Raw genomic sequence first — 19289 nt, 5'->3', positions numbered from 1 at the left:
CATTAAGCAGCTTTGTAGTGATTCAACCACTAGGTGGCAACAAAGGAACACTTTTCATTTGTCTCTTTGCATTTAATATATTTATGTTAAGGGGCACAGTGTACTATCACACCTTTACTATGGATTAGAATTCCTCCAGAACAAAGTCCTATAATACTGTCATACAAATCCTAAAGAATAAAAATCTTAGTTTGGTGCTTGTATAGATGTCCATCATGCGACTCAAAACTATGTCAGGAGTGAGAGATGAAGTTCCTTTATTTGTTTGATTCAGAAATATGCAAACACACTTGATTAGACATCGAGAAACAAACTGCAGCTAGGCTTAAACAATCATCTAATATTTGATGATTATATAATGTAACATATAATTAATGTGAGATTAAACACACGGAACAAATGTGTATGTCCATCTAGGAATTCTTATTGAAGTAATCGCATGCACTAAAGGTCCCAATATGAAAGAATCTCAGTTTTTAAACACCCAAAAAATGTACTAAAATTATCAACAGTGTGTAAAGAAATGACAGTGTTGACGTATGCATTGTGTTGCAGAGATATCTACTGAAGTTAGCATGCTAAAAAAACAGCAACAGCCAGTTCTGGTACAACATTTCTGTGCTAGTGGTGTTAACACCAGCACCGCAGTTGTGACCAGTAGATGCACCGCCAGTCTGTCTGCTCAAGAAAGCTCAAGAAAACTTTCCATCAGCATGGAGGTGATTGACATTTTCAATTTTGGTTGAACTGTTCCTTCAGAAACACAGTTGACCTGTTATATTAGTACCAGAAATCAAAATGGTTAACTGGACATGTATAATGTACCATCACGTAAGTCATGGCAAGAAAGTATATGCTGCCAAAAATTAAATACAACCAGAAAAATATCTCGTCAATTCTTTTGGCGATCTTCTGGTATCCCTCTCGCTTCAGCTGCTGTGCACCCAGATCTTCCAGGAAGCTGACCACCTTTCTGAGCATCCGAGTGTGCTCCTCTGAGGTGTCCAGTGGAACAACACTAATGTCCGCTTTGGTTTCTGTTGGGATTGAAACAGCAGTCGGAGCATGTCATACAGTGTTACCAGTTCATCTAAAAAAAATCTGTGTCTAAATCTAAGACTATGTGAGCATCAAGTCCGCCTCACCTTCATCTGCTTTCTCCTCCTCGTTTGCTGTGCGTTTGGGAGCTGAACGTTTGGTACAGCAGAGGGAAAGGATGCTTCCTTCTGTGGCGATCCCTGTCAGCACCATGGACACCAACATGCTGAACACCAGGAAGACCAGGCAAATACAGAAGTGGGTTCCTGCAGCACAGACAGACAAGACGGTCAGTGACTCCAACTGTCATGCTGTTCGTTACGTAGCATTTGTGTGTTTGTGTCTTACTGACGGATGATCGGGCTGCAGTGGCCGTCTCCAGGGATCTCGTTGTTGAGGATGATGAGGAACATGGTGAAGCTGAGCACCAGAGTGACCTTAAAGCAGTTGCGTTCACCACCTCCCAGCGGCAGAGCAAAGCTGATCGCATCGGCTAAGACGATCAGAATACTGGGCAGGAATAACGTAATGAAGGGGTTGAGGTACTTGATGCGCAGCTGCACCTGAGGAGTATAACACAGAGTTTAATTGTACAGTGTAAGGACTCCTGACTTAAGTTCCAGTATGTGGGCAGAGAAAATACTTAATCACCTATCATAAGAATGGTTGAGGTGGAGCAATGTTCAGTGGTAATGCAAAGCTCATTGATCCAGCTGAAACACTCTGTTTTAACTTCCGTCTCGAATACTCAGTCTGCTCTGATTGGTCTGCTCACACACGCCTGAGCCAGCACCGCTCACCGCACCTCTGACAGGCTAGTGAACTAGTTAGTGGACTTACCATGATGTAATTTCGGTCATTTCTGTTTATTATTCTCGCGTAGAACGCATGCTCGGTTTGCCAGTCTCCATGGCTGTTGCCAACATTTTTCAAGTCGCCCAATAACAGCTCTGTGCCACATCCTAAAGACACACAGAAGAAATCTTTAAAAGAGCATTCCTTTAAAAAAAAAAAATCCAGAGCCCACATTACCCAAAACGCAATGTAAGTTGAAATGTGGGCAATGAAAGCACCAAGGAAGAAGGCTTCAAAGGCCATTTCCCGTTTCTGCTATATCTGTTTTGATCATTTGTTGTAGAATCTTGAGTCCGTCAGTGTTAGACTACCAGACTGCTTTTCAAAACCTGGCAACTACATTACCCACAATGCACCTTAGCCAGCGAGGAGGCAATTTCTCAGATTACTTGCAGCTCCTTCTGGAGTCATAGAAGGCTTAATACTACTTTTTTCACATATGAAGTCCTACACAACACACTTTAATGTGTAAAAATGGTGCAGTTACCCATTAAATAATCAGAAAGTAATCATTAGAAGTGTATTTAACCTTCAAGATCATCTTCAGAATGATAACAAATGCGTAGAATGATGATATTTGCTTGTATAATTTTTGTTTAGTGAATCGCTGAGCTCACCTTCAGCGGTCCAGGCCTGGATCGCGACGGGACAACTGTCAGCAGCGAAGGGATAGTTGAACATGTTGACCTCACAGCCAATCTCAGCATTTATGGTCACGGTGTGCCTTACCGTGCCGTTACTGGAGAGCAGAAGATCATGGGAGCTGTGCTTCATGTTTGTTATTATTCTACAGCAGACAGAGAAAGACAGGACAGGTGTGTCACATGGATGTTGAGGACTGAGTGATGTAGGTAGTTCGTAACGGTTGGAAGCTCTTCTTGTGTAAACTGACTGACCCGTTCGTCACATGAAGCTCTGGGGTCCAGATTTTAGACACCGGCAGGACCACTTCATCAAATGGATAAACTGACGTGTCCCACGCCAGCTCCTCATCTATCCATACCTGTGGTTTAAAAAAAAAATGAATGAGATTAACAGACACTCTTTGTTTCCCTTTGTCTGTCCATTCAAAAAACACGTCGGCGCTTACGAGTGAGGCTTGCAGACGACTGATGAGGCGGAGATTCTTCGTGTCCTGTTTAAAAACAAGGTGATAAATGTAAGTAGACAGAATATCGACACTCATACCGCTACACTGGCTTCCAGATTCTCACAGAATCAACTTAAGAATTGCATTCGAATGTGGAACAAATTGCCAGAAGAGCTAAGATTTGAGAAACTTTAAGATCTGTTTGCTTTTGTTTTCTGACACCTGAAGATTTAGGCACCACACTTCATTAGAATCTGTTTTCTCACACATTTAATCGTTATCAAAGATTTGCTCGATTTGGATATTTTTAATTTTTAATATTAGTGATGAGCCAAGGGATTGGAAAAATTCTTCCTCTTCTTGGACTGAATTGACAGTTTAGTTTTAAAACCCTCCTGGATTAGCTGGAAGCTTCACAGAGCTGAAAACAGGTACTAGGTTCCAGTTAAGGCCCTCAGAGGAAATGTGATTGTGATATATTAATACATTTGATGTGATTGGATTTTCACAGAAAAAAAAGCTCTAGAGTGTGACACACTGCTGTTCACTGCATAAAAACCCCACATTCAACACATTTAGTGAATGTGGCACATTTGTCTTGTTATATAATACCTGGTTTAACAATTAAATCTGCCAAGTATTTCAAGTATCTACTTTATTTTTTTGGTTTTGCAGTTTTGGCTCGAGGTTATCATTGAACTGACCTAGGATCTTGACTCTATCTACTCAATTTTATATTGCTGTGGCATGAAACGTAGTTATTCCAATCTGCTTCATTTTTTGGACTCATGCTGCCTCAGTTCATTCAAGTATATTTCAAACTTTTCACAGCTTCACTCAACATTTTTAAAAATGCGTTTTAGTATAGATTAAACTACTCAACAGTATAAAAAAAGGTTCAAATGTATCACTACCTATCTACAGAAGCACAGAAGGATAAATATTAATCATATAACATTACAGCTATATTACAGTAAAATAAGGACAGGGGACATTTTAGAACTTGCAGAACTTTTATTTTTGATGCTTTCAGTAAATGTTGCTGATAATAATTTTACTTGATTTTGAATACAGGACTTTTAACAGTATTTTTATAGTCTGGTATCAGTACATTTTTTTTTATCAAGTAAAGGATCTGACTGCTTCTTGCACCGCTCTTGATGATTATAACACAGGGAAAACTAATAAAATGACTCCTGAACGGTTACAGGAAGTCAAGCTGGACAAAAAGCCAAAAATGAATTCTCAGTTAGACCATACTCACCACTGACAGAGTCTGGTACTCCATGAACGGCACTCGGATCAGCTGGAGGCAGCTTTCATTCTGTGGCTGAGATAAGTATTCTTTGTCGATGAGCATCTGAGCCAGACACCTGCGAGTCCTGCAGACGGATTCAGCACTTTCGCATCCTGAAATCAGAGATAAATGTGAGACGGAGCTTTGGATATTTTTTTTTCTAGAAATGCTTCCTGTTTTCAGCTACACTTACCTACTGTCAGTAGACTCAGTAAGAGGGCTGCTCTCCACAGACTCTTGGTTAAAAACCTCAACATTTCTGACTGCCTCATTGCAGGAGTGAAACGATTACTATCATGCATGACTGCAAAAAGCTGAAGAGTGACTGACAGCTGTGTTAATTAGCATCCCTGTTTCTGCTCCTTTCTTTAGGTTTCAGGCCCAACCTGACACTTAAATAGGCCTGGCTGTGACATTCAACCACATATTTACCCCATAGACACACGGCGAGACAATATGACTGACCCACAATAGTGTGCAGGATTACTGTTGGGCAATTAATTGCATAAGTATCCTGTGATCCTGTGTAAACACTGAATGACTCCCACTGTCTGTTTACCTGCCTGCAGACTCAGGTGGCTCCAGCTGCTGTTTGTCATTATGGCTGGCCACACTGCTCTGCATTACAAAGGCACTGCGGCTGTCATGAGCCGAGGCAGACAATGACGCTGGTTCACCTGAAAGGGTCGGGTCACCCAGCCATGATGCGGGACAAAGACGTGAGGCGAGCGGTTTCGATGCAGCCACGGTGAAAGCTTGTCTTCACACAGGATGGCCTTTAAAGACGCTTTTGTTTTCACAGCTGGACCAGGACTTCAGGGTTTCAAGCTCATTATGTTACATAACGCTCATTAGAATCTTCATATAACAGTCAACTGCACGGTCACAATGTGTACTTTGATATATTAAAGGTGCACTATGTAGTTTTGGGCAACACGTTTTAATTAGAAGAGAGAGATCTTCACTGACTCTCTTTGTTTTCATGACTATAAACCGAATAGACAAAGTGACCTTAAAGGACAACACAACTTCATTCTGTTTTCCTGTGTTGACATGTGGCGGACCCTTCCACCTTTCTAGCTTCAGAAAATGTTCTGAGGCCCTTCCTTCCTCTTCCTCTGAGAGCAGCTTGTTTATTAAGGAATGGAAAGAAATGAGACATTTCTGAGTTTGTATCATTACCTCATTAATATTGTACATTTTATTCATTTATCTATCAAGCACTGATGGTATGTAAGCACTTTGCACGCTCTGATTAGAATGACCCGCTTTATGTTTTCTTCTCAGGTATTTGATCATTGAGAAAGAGGCGCTTTGACTTGCGCAAAGATGCCTTATATGTGTCATTACTGACTGACCTGGTCTTTATCAGGCAGCGCTGAGTTTATCACCTTTTTGGTCTCTAATACGTCAGAACGACGACTCCCTCCGCTGGGATTAGTGGAAAATTCTGTCCCTTCTTAACACCTCGCACCTCATCTGGAAACAGGTGTGTGGTTTTATCAGTAAGATATAGTGACATTTATCATAATACACCCCCCTGTTTAAGGTGTCATTTCAATCGAGTACTGATAAAGTATGGCCGAGGGGAACGAGGGGCCAGTTTCTGGGCACTTTGGACAGAAGGAGAAATAAATACTGGTAACTCACAGGGTTCAGTGACGGAGAATTAAACGTACGATTTAAGAATGTCATTTATTTCTCCTTTCCTCTAAAACGACCAGTTGTTGTTGTTCTCCCTCTGCACCTACATTTAGGTCACAGTCGATACCGGTAAGTATCTTATTGGTGAAGAGTTACACAGTGAATTGCACAGTGGCATTGTATTGGGTCGTAAAGTGTGACAGGAATCACTGTAAAACACATATTTGCACCCATAACACACCGTCACACTCACACACACAGACTTGTTGCTGTTTTATTATGTTGTTTTTCTGCCGACAGCTCTGGTGTTTTGTTTTTTTTTTTCTTTTTACTGTCATTGTCGGGACAGTTGTTCTGTTTACAGAGTTGATGATGATCCATCTCATAATTTACATTTTGTTGACAAATGAGCTACAATATATGTGTCATCAGGTTTATCCGGCTCAGATCTAATAAAAGATAAAAGATCTTGGAATGTTATCTTTGTCAGGTGGAGTCAATCAATAAGTTAATCAATCTACTGTACTGCTCCTTCACATGATTATGTAAAGGAAGTAAAACTATTTTCTGTCCATCCGAGGTTTCACTGCCTGTAAATGACAGACGGATGAACCCTTCTCTCTGGGGTTATCTCTTACAGGAATGTCTCTTATCTCTGTCTTCACACATCATATTCAAAAAAAAAAAAAAGCCAATACACTATGAATCGGAAGGGTTTCAGAAGGGTCATGTTCTATTTTTAATAGCACAACAAGGTTGTTTTGGCATCGTTGACCTTCTTGCAACAGCTTTCGGATGCTCTTATGACGGCAATAAACGTGGTTTAAGAGTCAGTGTGTCCCGGCGGCTCGGCTGTGATCTCTCTTGTCTTATCAGAACCAAATTGAGGACGAGCGAGACAAAGAAAATCCTCCACCTGATGGAGCAAAGGTTAAACCCTCTGTCTAATGAATCACGGAAATCCCAGGGAAAATGACTGAAATATACATAGCTGTGAAATGACGTGCTATGAATCACCAATATTTCTCCGCTTTTTGTCATTTGGCGGCAAGCCGCACAATCAGCACAGCTTCACCAATCCAGAAACCAACAGGTCGGAGAACATTTGCTGTTTTCTTCTGGAGGAAAGCTTCAAAATATTCCATAGGTCATAAATTCTTTCCAGATTGACCAATATGTTTTTTAGAGGGAAGTGATTGCCTGTGATATCAGAACAAAAGTGGGACTTTGCCTCAGGACCAGGCCGGCCCCCAGCACTCTGCAGCCAACGAAACTCAGAGGTGACTTCCACTGTGGCAACACGTCGCTTAATGCTCGGCACAACTGATGGGCTCATGTGACACCTGACAGGCTCTCTCTCACTTCTACCACACAAGTAAGTGAATATTGAAATATACTATGAGTCTTGTTTTTGTTTTTTGTTGTTTTTTTTTTTTAAATAAGATTCATTTAATGAGATGAATAAGTTACATAGAGACAAGAAGAGAAGGGGAAAATGTTACAAGTTGTAATAATTAAAGGTGCACTACATACTTCTGGGGAATAACCAGGAGAGATTTTTTTTTTTTTAAACATGCTAAATACACAAACTCTCTTTGTTTTCATGACTGAATGAACTGAATAAATAAACTGATCTTAAAGGACAGCACAATTTCATACATACAAAATAACTCTGACATTGTATTATTATCTCATTAACACTGATGAACAAATGCAATAGTGATTTTTAACGGCTGACACGAATTAAAGACATCACATTAAGTTTTCTATGTTTTTACAGTAATTTGCATTAAATTGATGTTCAATATGGGGTAAAATCTACATATTTTAGCACATCAGCCGCATTGTTTGGGATTCAAAATACAAAATACCAGCACTGATGCCCCTATAAGGATATTGAAATCAAAATTAATCGTGGAACTTGGATGTATAAGGGGAAACGTGCAAGGAAACACAAGGCGATTGTTCAGGATTCACGACATTTAGTTTAGAAATCCGACTCCAGCCTGTTGCTGTCGCATGTTGCACAGATTGCCGTGACAGCAGCTTTCAGTGTGAAGTCACATAGTCATGCAGATGTACTCAACAATAGAAAGACAAAGGTAAACATGCACGGAGCCAGACATACATAAAGAGGAGGCAGGAGCTCCCGTGACAGCAGCGCAGGGGTCTGAACTATTAATTTAATCATGATAATAATAGTTTAATAATAGTAAACTTTCCATCAGCCACACCTGGTATCTATTTATTTATGTTTGCCCCTGATGGTTAGTTATTTTAGAGACTCCAACAAAGATCAGATTATAACTTGAACCCTGTAAATACGGATTAAACATAAATAAAATCAGGGACATACTTAATGTAAAAAAAGCAGAGATTAACAAACATACAGGTATACATACAGCATAACATACAGAATAGTCTTGGAAGCACTGTACCTTGACATTCACTCTGATCTTGATCATTTTCCTCTCTCGTCTGCGACCCTGCTGCAGGCCCCACTGACCTTTTTCCCACCTGAGTGCCATGTAACCTTTTCGTCCTTGTCCATGGACTCTGTGTGGAAATCAGGCTGCAGCTGTCTGAAAAGCTATGACATGCTGCTGTTTATGAGTCAGATATTCACCTACTTACAAATGCACACTGACTTGGTAACCTGCAAAAGAAATCTGAGCCTTTCATGAAACACAAAACTTGTGTAACTAGAATGTGGTTTTCTTCTAAAGGTCTCAAGCATGACGGCGCATAATTTTACAATCTTTCAGTCTGAGTATTGTTGTTTGTTCATCTGAATCCAGGGAACAAAGTGTTTTTAATGATTGCGCTACAACCAAGAAATCTGAAAGTTACCGACAATTGTTTGGCAACGCAATTAAGCACCCAAAGGTGTAAGATTACACCTTATCAACACAAACTGAGATTAACATTAGCTACGTGATCTCAGGCGTCTTATTAAGCAGTAAAACTCTAGATAAGTCTCGCTAAGGAAGGACATGACTTCAGACTATTGATCAGTTTGTTGGTTTGCGCAGCTTTATGTTCTCACACTTAACTCAGATAGTGTCCCTTTAATCAATGACAGCTCAAGCTTCTATCAGATTACAGTTTTTATTAGAAAGAGATTAAAAAACAAACAAACAAAAAGCTTAGATTCTGTTGCATTTTATGTGTTACTGAACAAAAGGCGGTTTGGTTAAAGTTTGACATCCGAGGAAACATTTGGAGGGTGAAAATCTGGTAGAGGTGGTCAGAGGGTAATAATTTACCCTCATGAGGATAAAAAGATTAATGACTGCACCGCAATAAGGTCGAGGTTTGGCTTAATTACCCAAGACGCATTTTGATTTAATGAACAATTACATGACAATAAAGCAATAAACGCAAAAATAAATTATTTTCTTCCATTTTTACATTTTTGGGCCAACAGCTTTCATGCTATAGTACTCACAAAGTAAGACACGTAGAACCAAATAATAATCATAATAATAATTATTATTATGATTATTATGATTATTATTATTATTATTAATATTATTATTATTTCACTATATTAAGTAAGTGTGGAGCTATTGTCAAAGTCCTGCTGGCAGCTCCCTGTTTGCACTTGTTTTGGGTCACATCTGGAAGCCACAGACTTCAACTCAAAACAACAGAGATAAGCCAGACTGATTAAAATGAGGTTCTTCCCAGTGGGAGATAGAGTTCCCTGACCCGAAGCCTTTGTTAATCTGGTCAGATGCTCATAGCTAAGATCAATTCCTGAACCAGGTCAACACTGAAGACGTCTGAGCACTGGGTGTATGAAGGACAGAAATATAAGGTGTGTCTGATACATGCCAATAAATCTTGTATGCGAAAACAAAAGTAAACATGGGATGTTTGGAACGATTTTTCATTGAACTCTATGTCAAAGTCCAAATATACTTTATGACATTCAATCATTTGTGGAGGGTTGACGACATAAAAATATTTTGGTAAAAGGTGCAATATGTACAAATTTCTTAAGATGAAAAAAATCCAAAATGATTCAAGATTCTCAGCAGATTTGACATCAGTAGGTATTTGCATTGTATTGTAACTTCTGAAGTTAGCACGCTAACCAACTAGCCCCAGCCCAGTCCAAGCATGCTAGCAGTGTAAACAACAACAACAACACTCCTATTGTGCTCTGTGCTCCCCGTCTGGACCACTAGATGCACGGCTAACGGAGCTAACTAGCTTACAGCAGTTACAGTTAGCGGTTACACTTGTGATATGCTGGCCCCTATTTGTTTTGAGGAGGAATTCAACAGGTGGCTATTACACATATATTCTATTAAGATGAGTAAAATTGATAGGCATTACACAGCAAAATGCACTTGCACTTGCACAATGCAGTGTTAAGTATAACCATTCATTTTTTACAGTTTGGGTCATTTCGTGGGTATGTTAGCATGTCAGTTAGCCTAGAAGAAACCAAGCTAAATAAAAAAAATCCTCTGCATGATTACACTTGGTTAAATAATAGATCTTGAAGTGCCTATAGATCCTTTAGCATAAGTCATTTGGACAGTGTCCAGACTGATATGGAAGTCCTGGTAAATAATCAACTGGCAAGAAACTCGTGCTCCTGTAGTACGTTCTTTGCTCCCTCCGCGGGGCACTGCCTGAGGCTTTGGGTGACCTGGGCTGCTTGCTCAAACATGAAGGGTTCAGCTTGACAAACAAGTCTGAGAACCTTTTACATTTTAGTCACATGTAATGAGTCCAATTCCTCAACTTTCTTTTTTTGACAATGTCCATCTCATGTCTCTCTTCCCAGGAGACAAGAGGTCATGATGAGCTCAGAAAGGAACGAGCAGGTCGTCATTGACACCCACTACACCACGGTTCACACACTGGGCAAGCAAGATGAGCCCAAGCGGCTACGCTACATGCAGAAAGATGGCAGGTTCCCTGTGGTTTTCCAGAAGTCCCCTGGGGACTGGAGCCCCTACCTGATGGACATCTTCACCACTCTTGTGGAGATCCGCTGGAGGGTGATGTTCCTCATCTTCTTCCTCTCTTACATCCTCTCCTGGCTCTTCTTCGGACTCTGTTATTGGCTCATTGCACATGTAAATGGAGACATTCACAATCCAGATAACAGCCCCTGCGTGGAGAACGTGCGAGGCTTTACCGGAGCCTTCATGTTCTCAATGGAGACCCAGGCAACTATCGGCTATGGCTTCAGGGGGATGACTGAGAACTGTATAGTGGCCATTATGGTGGTGACAGTTCAAGACATATTCAGCTGCCTCCTCGACACTATCGTGATTGGTATTGTCATTGCTAAAATGGCGTCTGCTCGTAAGAGAGCTCAGACGGTGGGTTTTAGCAGCTGCGCAGTGGTCAACCTGCGAGATGGGGTCCTGTGTCTGTCATGGCGACTTGGGGACTTAAGAGGCAATCATATCCTGGAAGGTGTCGCCAGGGCTCAGGTAGTCCGCTATGTGAAACAGCCAAAAGGGTCCATTGTGATGTCATACCAGGATCTGGACATCCAGAATCGAGACATCGTCCTCGCCACACCAGCCACCATTATTCACAAACTAGAGCCGGGCAGTCCTCTCTACAGCCTGGGCCCTGAAGACCTGCTGGAGGACAACTTTGAGCTGGTGGTGTCCTTCACCTACACCGGTGACTCCACGGGTATGCTCCACCAGACGCGAACCTCATATTCTCCAGCAGACATCCACTGGGGTCAGCGCTTCCAGGAAATGCTGAAAGTGGGCAAGAAGCGGTACAAGGTGGACTACGCTTTGTTCAACGTAACCACATGGGTGCCCGTGCCCCTGCTCAGCGCAGAGGAGTTTGACAGGGGGCGGCGTCCTGCTGAAGGCGGTCGGTCCCACAGTTCACACTTTCCATCTGTCATGAGGAACGGACACATTAGCCAGGTGAATTGTGACGTCACTGAAGAGGTGATGGAGCAAACCTGTTTGTAGCTTCAACAAACAGAAAAAATACACTTTATAATATAGAGTGGACTTAACCTAAAATGCTACATTTTAGGGATGTGCTCTTGTAAATATATTTATATGTGATTTTATGTACAGTGTTTATATTTTTTACGCTTCAGATTACCACAAATATGAGCCAAATTAAAGTTGCATCATTGCTTTGAAACCCCTAAACATGCATTGAAGCAATAATTACATGATGTGATACTTGTGCAAAGAAGCTGGAGATGTACTTAGATCTTTTACCTACAACAATAATAAAACGTGAGTTTTTTTAATCATTAACTCTATAATTTAGATATGAAAGTAGACAGAAATGGCACCAGGCTGCCAATCTGACACCATTTCCAAATGAAGATGGTTTTATTATGCTATGTCCATTACATATTTACTTTACATAATGATATGTTGAGGCAAAAAACTTGTTTATTGCCAGTTTAAGTACAAAGGTTAAAGTGATTTCATCATTTACTTAAAGTGGCAGCAGACAACTTTCTCAACCCCTCACATCTCCAAGTAGTATTTTTGTGGCACCATCTGCACTTATAAATGGTGCCAGGCTGCCAACTTGGCACCATTTATCAATGCAGATGGTGCCAATTATTCTATATCCATTACATTGTGCAAGGGTTAACAATAATCATTCCTGTTTTCATCTAAGACGCAAACAACAATAACAATTTTTGAAATAATTTCTCTCAAATATAGATATGAATGTAGACAGGAATGGTGTCAGGCTGCCAACCAGGCACCATTTTTAAGCGTAGATTCCTTATGTTTCATTTTTATGTATACAACACACTGCGTTTTCGTAATGATACGTTAAAGCAAAAAACTTGTCCATTTCCAGTTTACGTAAGTGCAACGTTAAAACATCAAAATATGAAGTACCAAAGGCAAAGAAAGCATCATGCAGAATATATATGTGTCATATTACTGGTTTGAATCTATAAATGTGCGCATCACTTTAATGTTGAAGCCTTTTAAGCTTTATAGTTCAATTGCTGGGTAGCTTGTGACTTCCCCCTTGAAGGATCAATAAAGTTTTACCTGAATCCTTAATGTGGCGTCATCGTTTATTGGTTGATTATATTTTGTATTATTAAACTCGATCTGTAAAGTGACTTAGGCTGTAGTGAGCTGTAATGTAGTGAAGAAGACATGTGAAGTATGGGAACGGTCCGGTAATGTGTGTGAGTCCATCTTCCCTCCAGCTCTTCACCGCCACCTTGTGTCCACTGTGCTCACCCTCACTCCAGCAGTGTCACTTTATTTTGAAAGTCACAGAATTCACTGTCAAGTATGTGCGCTGTTTTGAACAAAAGGCCATCTATTACGTATAATCTCCAATTAAGATTAATTAATCACGTTAGTTTGACTAATTTAAAACATCAAATGACTCTCTGAAGCAACTCTGGAGGTCCAACTAACTCCTGTATTCTGTATGAAACGTCAAGTTTTAGAGGGGGGAAAAAAAGGTGGTTTAACTCCAGATGATACTTCATCTAAACACTCCATGTGGGACTCTGAGCCTCAAACAGGCGCTGCAGCTTCCCATTGGCCGCCCGGGCGACGTGGGGGGCGGGGACGGGCACACGTGTTTTTTAAAGTCCGTCTGTGACAACGAGAAAACATATTCCTCACTCAGTATTGCTGGAGAGGGTTATGGCAGAATTCGCAGCGCCAGATGGGAAACTAAGTGAACACACTAAAAGAATCAAAAGGGACGCAGTGCGCATCATCATATCCGGCGCATATGGGACTTATTACAACAGGGAGACGGCAGATTTGCGCCGCGGGGACCAACAGGTAGGTGGAATAAGAGGGACAGATTTGTCTGTAATTATGAGAGTGAGGTGGAAATGCTCTGCAGTGAGAAATAATCTGTCATGTGTTATAATATAGCTTCAAACATCACCATTATTCACAATAAGTTATTTTATTATTATTATTATTATTATTATTATTATTATTATTAATAATAAATGCCTTTTTTCATGCATCTGCCGCTGGAGACTGCAGGTTGTAGATAATAATGTCTAAGCATGAAGTGAATTTTCTCAACTTTATTTATTTATTTATTTATTTATTTATTTATTTTTAAAGTATGATGTGCCATTACTGTTAAAAAATTTGATGGCTTCTATTGCAAAATAAGAGGTGTTGCAAAGACTGATATCAAAAGACAGCATCTGTTGAATGATCGGCCATAGTTATTGATTCGTGTAATGATAAATAGAGCAGCTTTATGTAACCAGTTTCCATCTGCCTCAGCAGTTGACTCTAATTTAGACCACATGCAAAACAAACAATCACAGGTCGTGCAGCCTTGTCTGGGAGCCTTGGCCTGTCACCACGCACCAACCCGCTTTAATAAGGGATGCAACACAGTGAGCGGATGAAAGAACCCAATAAACTGACAGAGAGGAGAGAGCGGGACGTCAGTGTCAGCGCAATCAACACCACTAAAGTTAGAGTTTGCGCTGTGGTCTCCCATTTGAGAACATGCAGGCTGTTCTAGATAAACGTATTAAAGCACCACTTCTCAATCTTTACTTCTCTCTAGTCACGTCTAAGGCAGGCCCCTGTGCAGCCAAAATACTCCTTAAACAAACAGATGACTGACGGGCCAACATGAGCCTGAGGTCAACTTGAAATCGTGCTTAGAAAAAAGGAGGTCATCGCTACAAAAGTTGGAATGAGACAGGAGAAATCCAGCCCAGCTGCTGCGTTTTCATCATCCTACACAAAATGACGAACAAAAAAAAATCGAACAAAACAAATTATTTGGCAAGCTCTGAGCTGTGAATGAATGGAGCCCCATACTCCCAACAGTGTGCGTGACAGGTTGCTATTTCTGGGCGACCCAGCGGTGACATCATGAGTTGAGAAAAACAAAGACGATGCAGGAGGATTTAGGATCACGTCCGGCACATCACCTCCCACATGACTTTCGAAGATGATGAGCGAACTGAATCAAAATGACAAGAAAAGTTTCCTTTGTGGCGTCCGCACCGTGTTCTCAAAGCTAAATCAAAGGAAAGTTTACTTAGAATATCTGACTACAAGACTTTTTTATTCCATACTCGCCTTTCGACACTGATGACGGTCATAACTGGAGGTGGGGCGTTATATCAGCACACGCAGTGCACGTCTGGCCGACCGTGGCCTTCTGTAGCCTGTGGTGTTGTATTTTAATGGACCTTTCAGACCACACACACCAAATCGATATCTTTTCTAATTTAGTTGTCCATGTTGTTCTGTTACATACTGTATAACACTGTGGCCTTCAGAGAAAGACACTCTGCCTTTCTCTGAAAAGTTGCGAGGCTCATTTAATCTTGTTCGATGATGTGCTGGTCCAAACTGTGGCTGTGAATTAGTTTTGGCTGCAAATGCAACTTATTGAAACTATAAATAAACATGCTTAACTCAATGCATTGCATTATTTGTTTTCCATAACTGAATCAACAACTGTTTGACTCTAGAAAGCTGGCAGGGTCCGCCACATATAAACAAAGTAAAACAATATGAAATTGCGTTGTCCTTTAAGAGTTTATTTAGTTTGTTAAGCATTAAAAAATCTGTTTTTCTTCTACATCTGCATCTACAGAGTTTAAAGCTGCTCTGCATATCTTTGTTTCGGTGGTTCACGGGATTCACCTGAACTTGATCTGTAATTTGACTCAGCTCCCAGCGGACCGACCTGCCTAATTAATACTTACATTAAGCACAGTAAACATCCTCTCCCACTTCGTCAGCCATCTAAGTGTTTGAGTAATATCTTTAATGCAGCGACAATGCATTATCTGTGTTTTCCGAAGGCACTGTGTACACTGTACACTGTGTATTGTCTGTGTTTGCAATAATGCTGTTGCTAACTTTGAGTGTACGATGCATTATTTAGACAGCAGGTAACCGCACACCCCAACACTCTATGATCTTTGCTCTGGTTTCTGCCAATTACTTAAAACTGTTATTCTCTCTGTCTGTAATTTCCACAGCCCACTTCACTGATGAGGTCCAAAGCAGCCTTCAGAGAGGAGTGACCTGCACAGCTCGCTTGCAGAAGCACAGGCTCGCTCAGCCGCTTCTCCCCGCAGGATCTAGTCCTGCTGTCCACATTTTCTGCCTGAGTCTGTACCCGGGATCATTCAAAACTGTTTCTCCAACGCTTCTACCAAAAACTTAGACTGTTTTCCAAAGCAGAACCGGCCCAGCCCTCCCAGGCGGAAGTAATGGGGAGTGTGCGAAGCCACCGTTACAGCATCGTGTCCTCTGAGGAAGACGGCATGAAGCTGGCCGCCATTGCCGTCCCGAACGGTTACGGAAATGGCAACGTGAACAAGCCGCACACAGAGCACCAACATCAGAGCCGCTTCGTCAGGAAGGACGGCCACTGCAATGTGCAGTTTATCAATATGAGTGAGAAAGGCCAGCGGTACCTGGCAGATATCTTCACCACCTGCGTGGACATCCGCTGGCGCTGGATGCTGCTCATCTTCTGCCTTTCTTTCCTGCTGTCGTGGCTGTTTTTTGGCTTAGTCTTCTGGGTAGTGGCCCTCTCGTACGGGGACCTAGAGAATGATACTCAGATGTGTGTTTCCAATGTGGACAGCTTCACCGCTGCATTCTTGTTCTCAGTGGAAACCCAAACCACTATTGGCTATGGTTACCGCTATGTGACAGAGGAGTGCCCCATTGCCGTCTTCATGGTTGTCTTCCAAAGCATTGTGGGCTGCATCATCGATGCTTTCATCATTGGCGCTGTCATGGCCAAGATGGCCAAGCCCAAAAAGAGGAATGAGACCTTGGTGTTCAGCCATTATGCTACAGTGGCCATGAGGGATGGTAAACTTTGCTTGATGTGGCGTGTGGGGAACCTGAGGAAGAGTCACCTGGTGGAGGCCCACGTCAGGGCCCAGCTGCTCAAGTCGCGCACCACCGCCGAGGGTGAGTTCATCCCTCTGGATCAGGTAGACATTGACGTGGGCTTTGATAGCGGCATTGACAGAATCTTCCTGGTGTCTCCAATCACCATCGTGCACGAGATTGACGAGGACAGCCCGTTCTACGAGATGAGCAAACGGGAGTTGGAGACATCAGAGTTTGAGATCGTAGTGATTCTGGAGGGCATGGTCGAGGCCACAGCCATGACCACGCAGTGTCGGAGTTCCTACGTGGCCAGCGAGATCCTCTGGGGCCACCGCTTCGAGCCGGTGCTCTTCGAGGAAAAGAACTACTACAAAGTGGACTACTCTCGCTTCGACAACACGTACGAGGTACCCAGCACGCCCGACTGTAGCGCCCGGGAACTAGCCGAGAAGAAGTCTGACGCCTCCAGCTCAAGGAACTCCTTTTGTTACGAGAACGAGGTGGCTCTCGAGAAAGTCGAAATGGAGGAGGAGTTCGAGGAAGAGGAGAACAGGGAGATGAGGGGTGTCGAGGTTGGTGCACTTGAGGACACAATCACAGATGTGGTGTCAGACTCTGAATGCAATCTGGACTCTTTGCCTTTGGAATCAAGGCCTTTGACAGCAGAATCAGAAATATGACCACAGAGGTAAAGAAGGATATGTTATAAGCTTACATTTGGGTCTGATTGCTGTTGTTTATAATGCATGGCAGTTTGTTTAAGACTGTGATTTGATGGTGAAGTTCTCTATGCAGATGCTCTTGCACAAGACAACATGGAAACCCAGTCATGTTACACTGTTTATAGGAAAAGTGGTGATAAATTAAGTGGTTGCATGGAGTTAGATGGATAAAAATGGGTAAGTTGCCTTCACGTACACGCCCTGCAGTCTGGCCTTCTTAAAATATGTACGTAGGACAGCCAATTAGGTTCAGGAAAAAAAATGCAATTTATAATTTATTCGAGAAACATATTCCTAGTTTGCACATCTTGCATTTCGTTTCCTGGGTATAAAATGTCACATGCAATAATAAAATATATTCAATTTCAATTCAAAATATTGACAAAAAAAACATTTGAGCCTGAATTTTTGAGATTTTCTTTCAAATGCCAACCTAAATTTATATATTTCTAGTCATTTAAAGTTCAGGAATCTTGTTTTAAATGCAACCATTTTAACCACCTGCACAAAGACTACTGTTTGTTAATGAGCTGGTCTCTTAGCAAAGTACATTTATAGTCTTCTTCATTGAGGTGGGCTTGGTGTTGCAGAAAAGAGATGTTTTGCAAGAGATTATGAGCACAAGTACACTATGCTAACTATCATCTTGTGTCAGTATAGCAAATTTTGCAGTGTGTGTCCCAACAAAAGTCCCAGCACTGCTTTTGGTTTTGACTGAGCACACACTGCAGTATATGTTATAGGAAGAAGAGGAAGTTGAAGCATACAGAGGTGATTTACTGTGCAGTATACTGCCACTCCTTGCAGGTCTTCATATTCTAATGTGCAATACAGATCAGTGGTAAGACGTGACAGGAAGCTCAACCCTGAGCCGAGGTTATGAATGTTGATGATAAGTGCTGCTAAGTTACATATTGTATGTTTAGAGAGAAATCTAGGAGCCAAAATGTATTATTTGTCATTTTGAAGTATCCATTTTGAAGATTGCAGATGCAGCCTATAATGATATTTCTAGATGTAGATGAGCATGATTCTGTCAGTGTGTTTTCCCTTAGTGCACTTTTTCCTCCCATAATTACCCAGAGCCAAATGTGTACATATAAGAGACAACCATCTGTTAGTTGATGTTGATTTAACACCTGAACCACCTCAGTGGCTGTTAAAAACACTGAATTATTGGCGTTGCTTTTGCCGTAGTCTGCTCTTTTTCAACATCAGTGTTCTTGGCATGGTACAGAATTTGGACACATCCTAGTTAACCCCTCACACTTCACCACTGTGGGTCTTGTGAAGTTATTTGTCATTTCTGAATGGGCCCTTACCTTGTTTATATATATATATGTATATATATATATATATATATATATATATATATATATATATATATATATATATATATATATATATATATATATAGATAGAGAGAGAGAGAGAGAGAGAGAGAGAGAGAGAGAGAGAGAGAGAGAGAGACAGATCATGGGCCTTTTAACAGAAAGTCTGGAAATCCTATCTCCGCTTAACTCGTTTTTTAACTCTGCATGATTCTGAACTTGATTGAGGAATTTACAGTCAGCCTGTGGTAAATTAGCAATTAGCCTACAGAACCATGACTGAGGAATTTACAAAGTTAGGATGGCTTAAACTCTGAATAATTTACCAAAATGGCTGCACAACTGTTGTTATGTCTGTATGACAATGACATGAAGATTAAAAACAATATGCACACTTAAATATCATAATCGAACAGCTAATCAAACTGTAGGTATAATATTAGAGAAGCTAACACT

The 19289-nt window shown here is 41.3% G+C and overlaps 3 protein-coding genes across 4 annotated transcripts; 2 read left to right on the top strand and 1 right to left on the bottom strand.

The window, feature by feature from the left end:
- Positions 1 to 404: 404 nt before the first annotated feature.
- On the bottom strand, positions 405 to 10713 carry LOC119014252 (5-hydroxytryptamine receptor 3B-like). Of its 2 annotated transcripts, XM_037089260.1 has the most exons (9): positions 8363 to 10713; positions 4248 to 4393; positions 2984 to 3028; positions 2790 to 2896; positions 2511 to 2680; positions 1879 to 2000; positions 1391 to 1601; positions 1146 to 1304; positions 405 to 1037 (listed from the first exon to the last, which is right to left on the bottom strand). In XM_037089260.1, exons 2-9 carry the CDS (start codon positions 4341 to 4343, stop codon positions 781 to 783), a joined length of 1167 nt encoding a protein of 388 aa, XP_036945155.1. In that variant the 5' UTR covers positions 4344 to 4393; positions 8363 to 10713; the 3' UTR covers positions 405 to 780. The 2 variants fall into 2 exon arrangements, with proteins under 2 accessions (XP_036945155.1, XP_036945156.1); XM_037089261.1 differs by lacking the exon at positions 8363 to 10713 and having other exon boundaries at positions 4248 to 4655.
- On the top strand, positions 6919 to 12964 carry LOC119014253 (inward rectifier potassium channel 16-like). The gene is made up of 2 exons (XM_037089262.1): positions 6919 to 7299; positions 10726 to 12964. Exon 2 carries the CDS (start codon positions 10739 to 10741, stop codon positions 11888 to 11890), a length of 1152 nt encoding a protein of 383 aa, XP_036945157.1. The 5' UTR covers positions 6919 to 7299; positions 10726 to 10738; the 3' UTR covers positions 11891 to 12964.
- Positions 12965 to 13573: 609 nt separating this feature from the next.
- LOC119013275 (inward rectifier potassium channel 2) lies at positions 13574 to 18779 on the top strand. The gene is made up of 2 exons (XM_037087631.1): positions 13574 to 13714; positions 15910 to 18779. Exon 2 carries the CDS (start codon positions 16144 to 16146, stop codon positions 17458 to 17460), a length of 1317 nt encoding a protein of 438 aa, XP_036943526.1. The 5' UTR covers positions 13574 to 13714; positions 15910 to 16143; the 3' UTR covers positions 17461 to 18779.
- Positions 18780 to 19289: the final 510 nt, after the last annotated feature.

This window comes from Acanthopagrus latus, chromosome 23 (genome assembly GCF_904848185.1).
Source record: "Acanthopagrus latus isolate v.2019 chromosome 23, fAcaLat1.1, whole genome shotgun sequence".
NCBI lineage: Eukaryota > Metazoa > Chordata > Actinopteri > Spariformes > Sparidae > Acanthopagrus > Acanthopagrus latus.
Note: the sequence above shows the minus strand (reverse complement) of the source record. Positions and strands in the feature narration are given on the sequence as shown.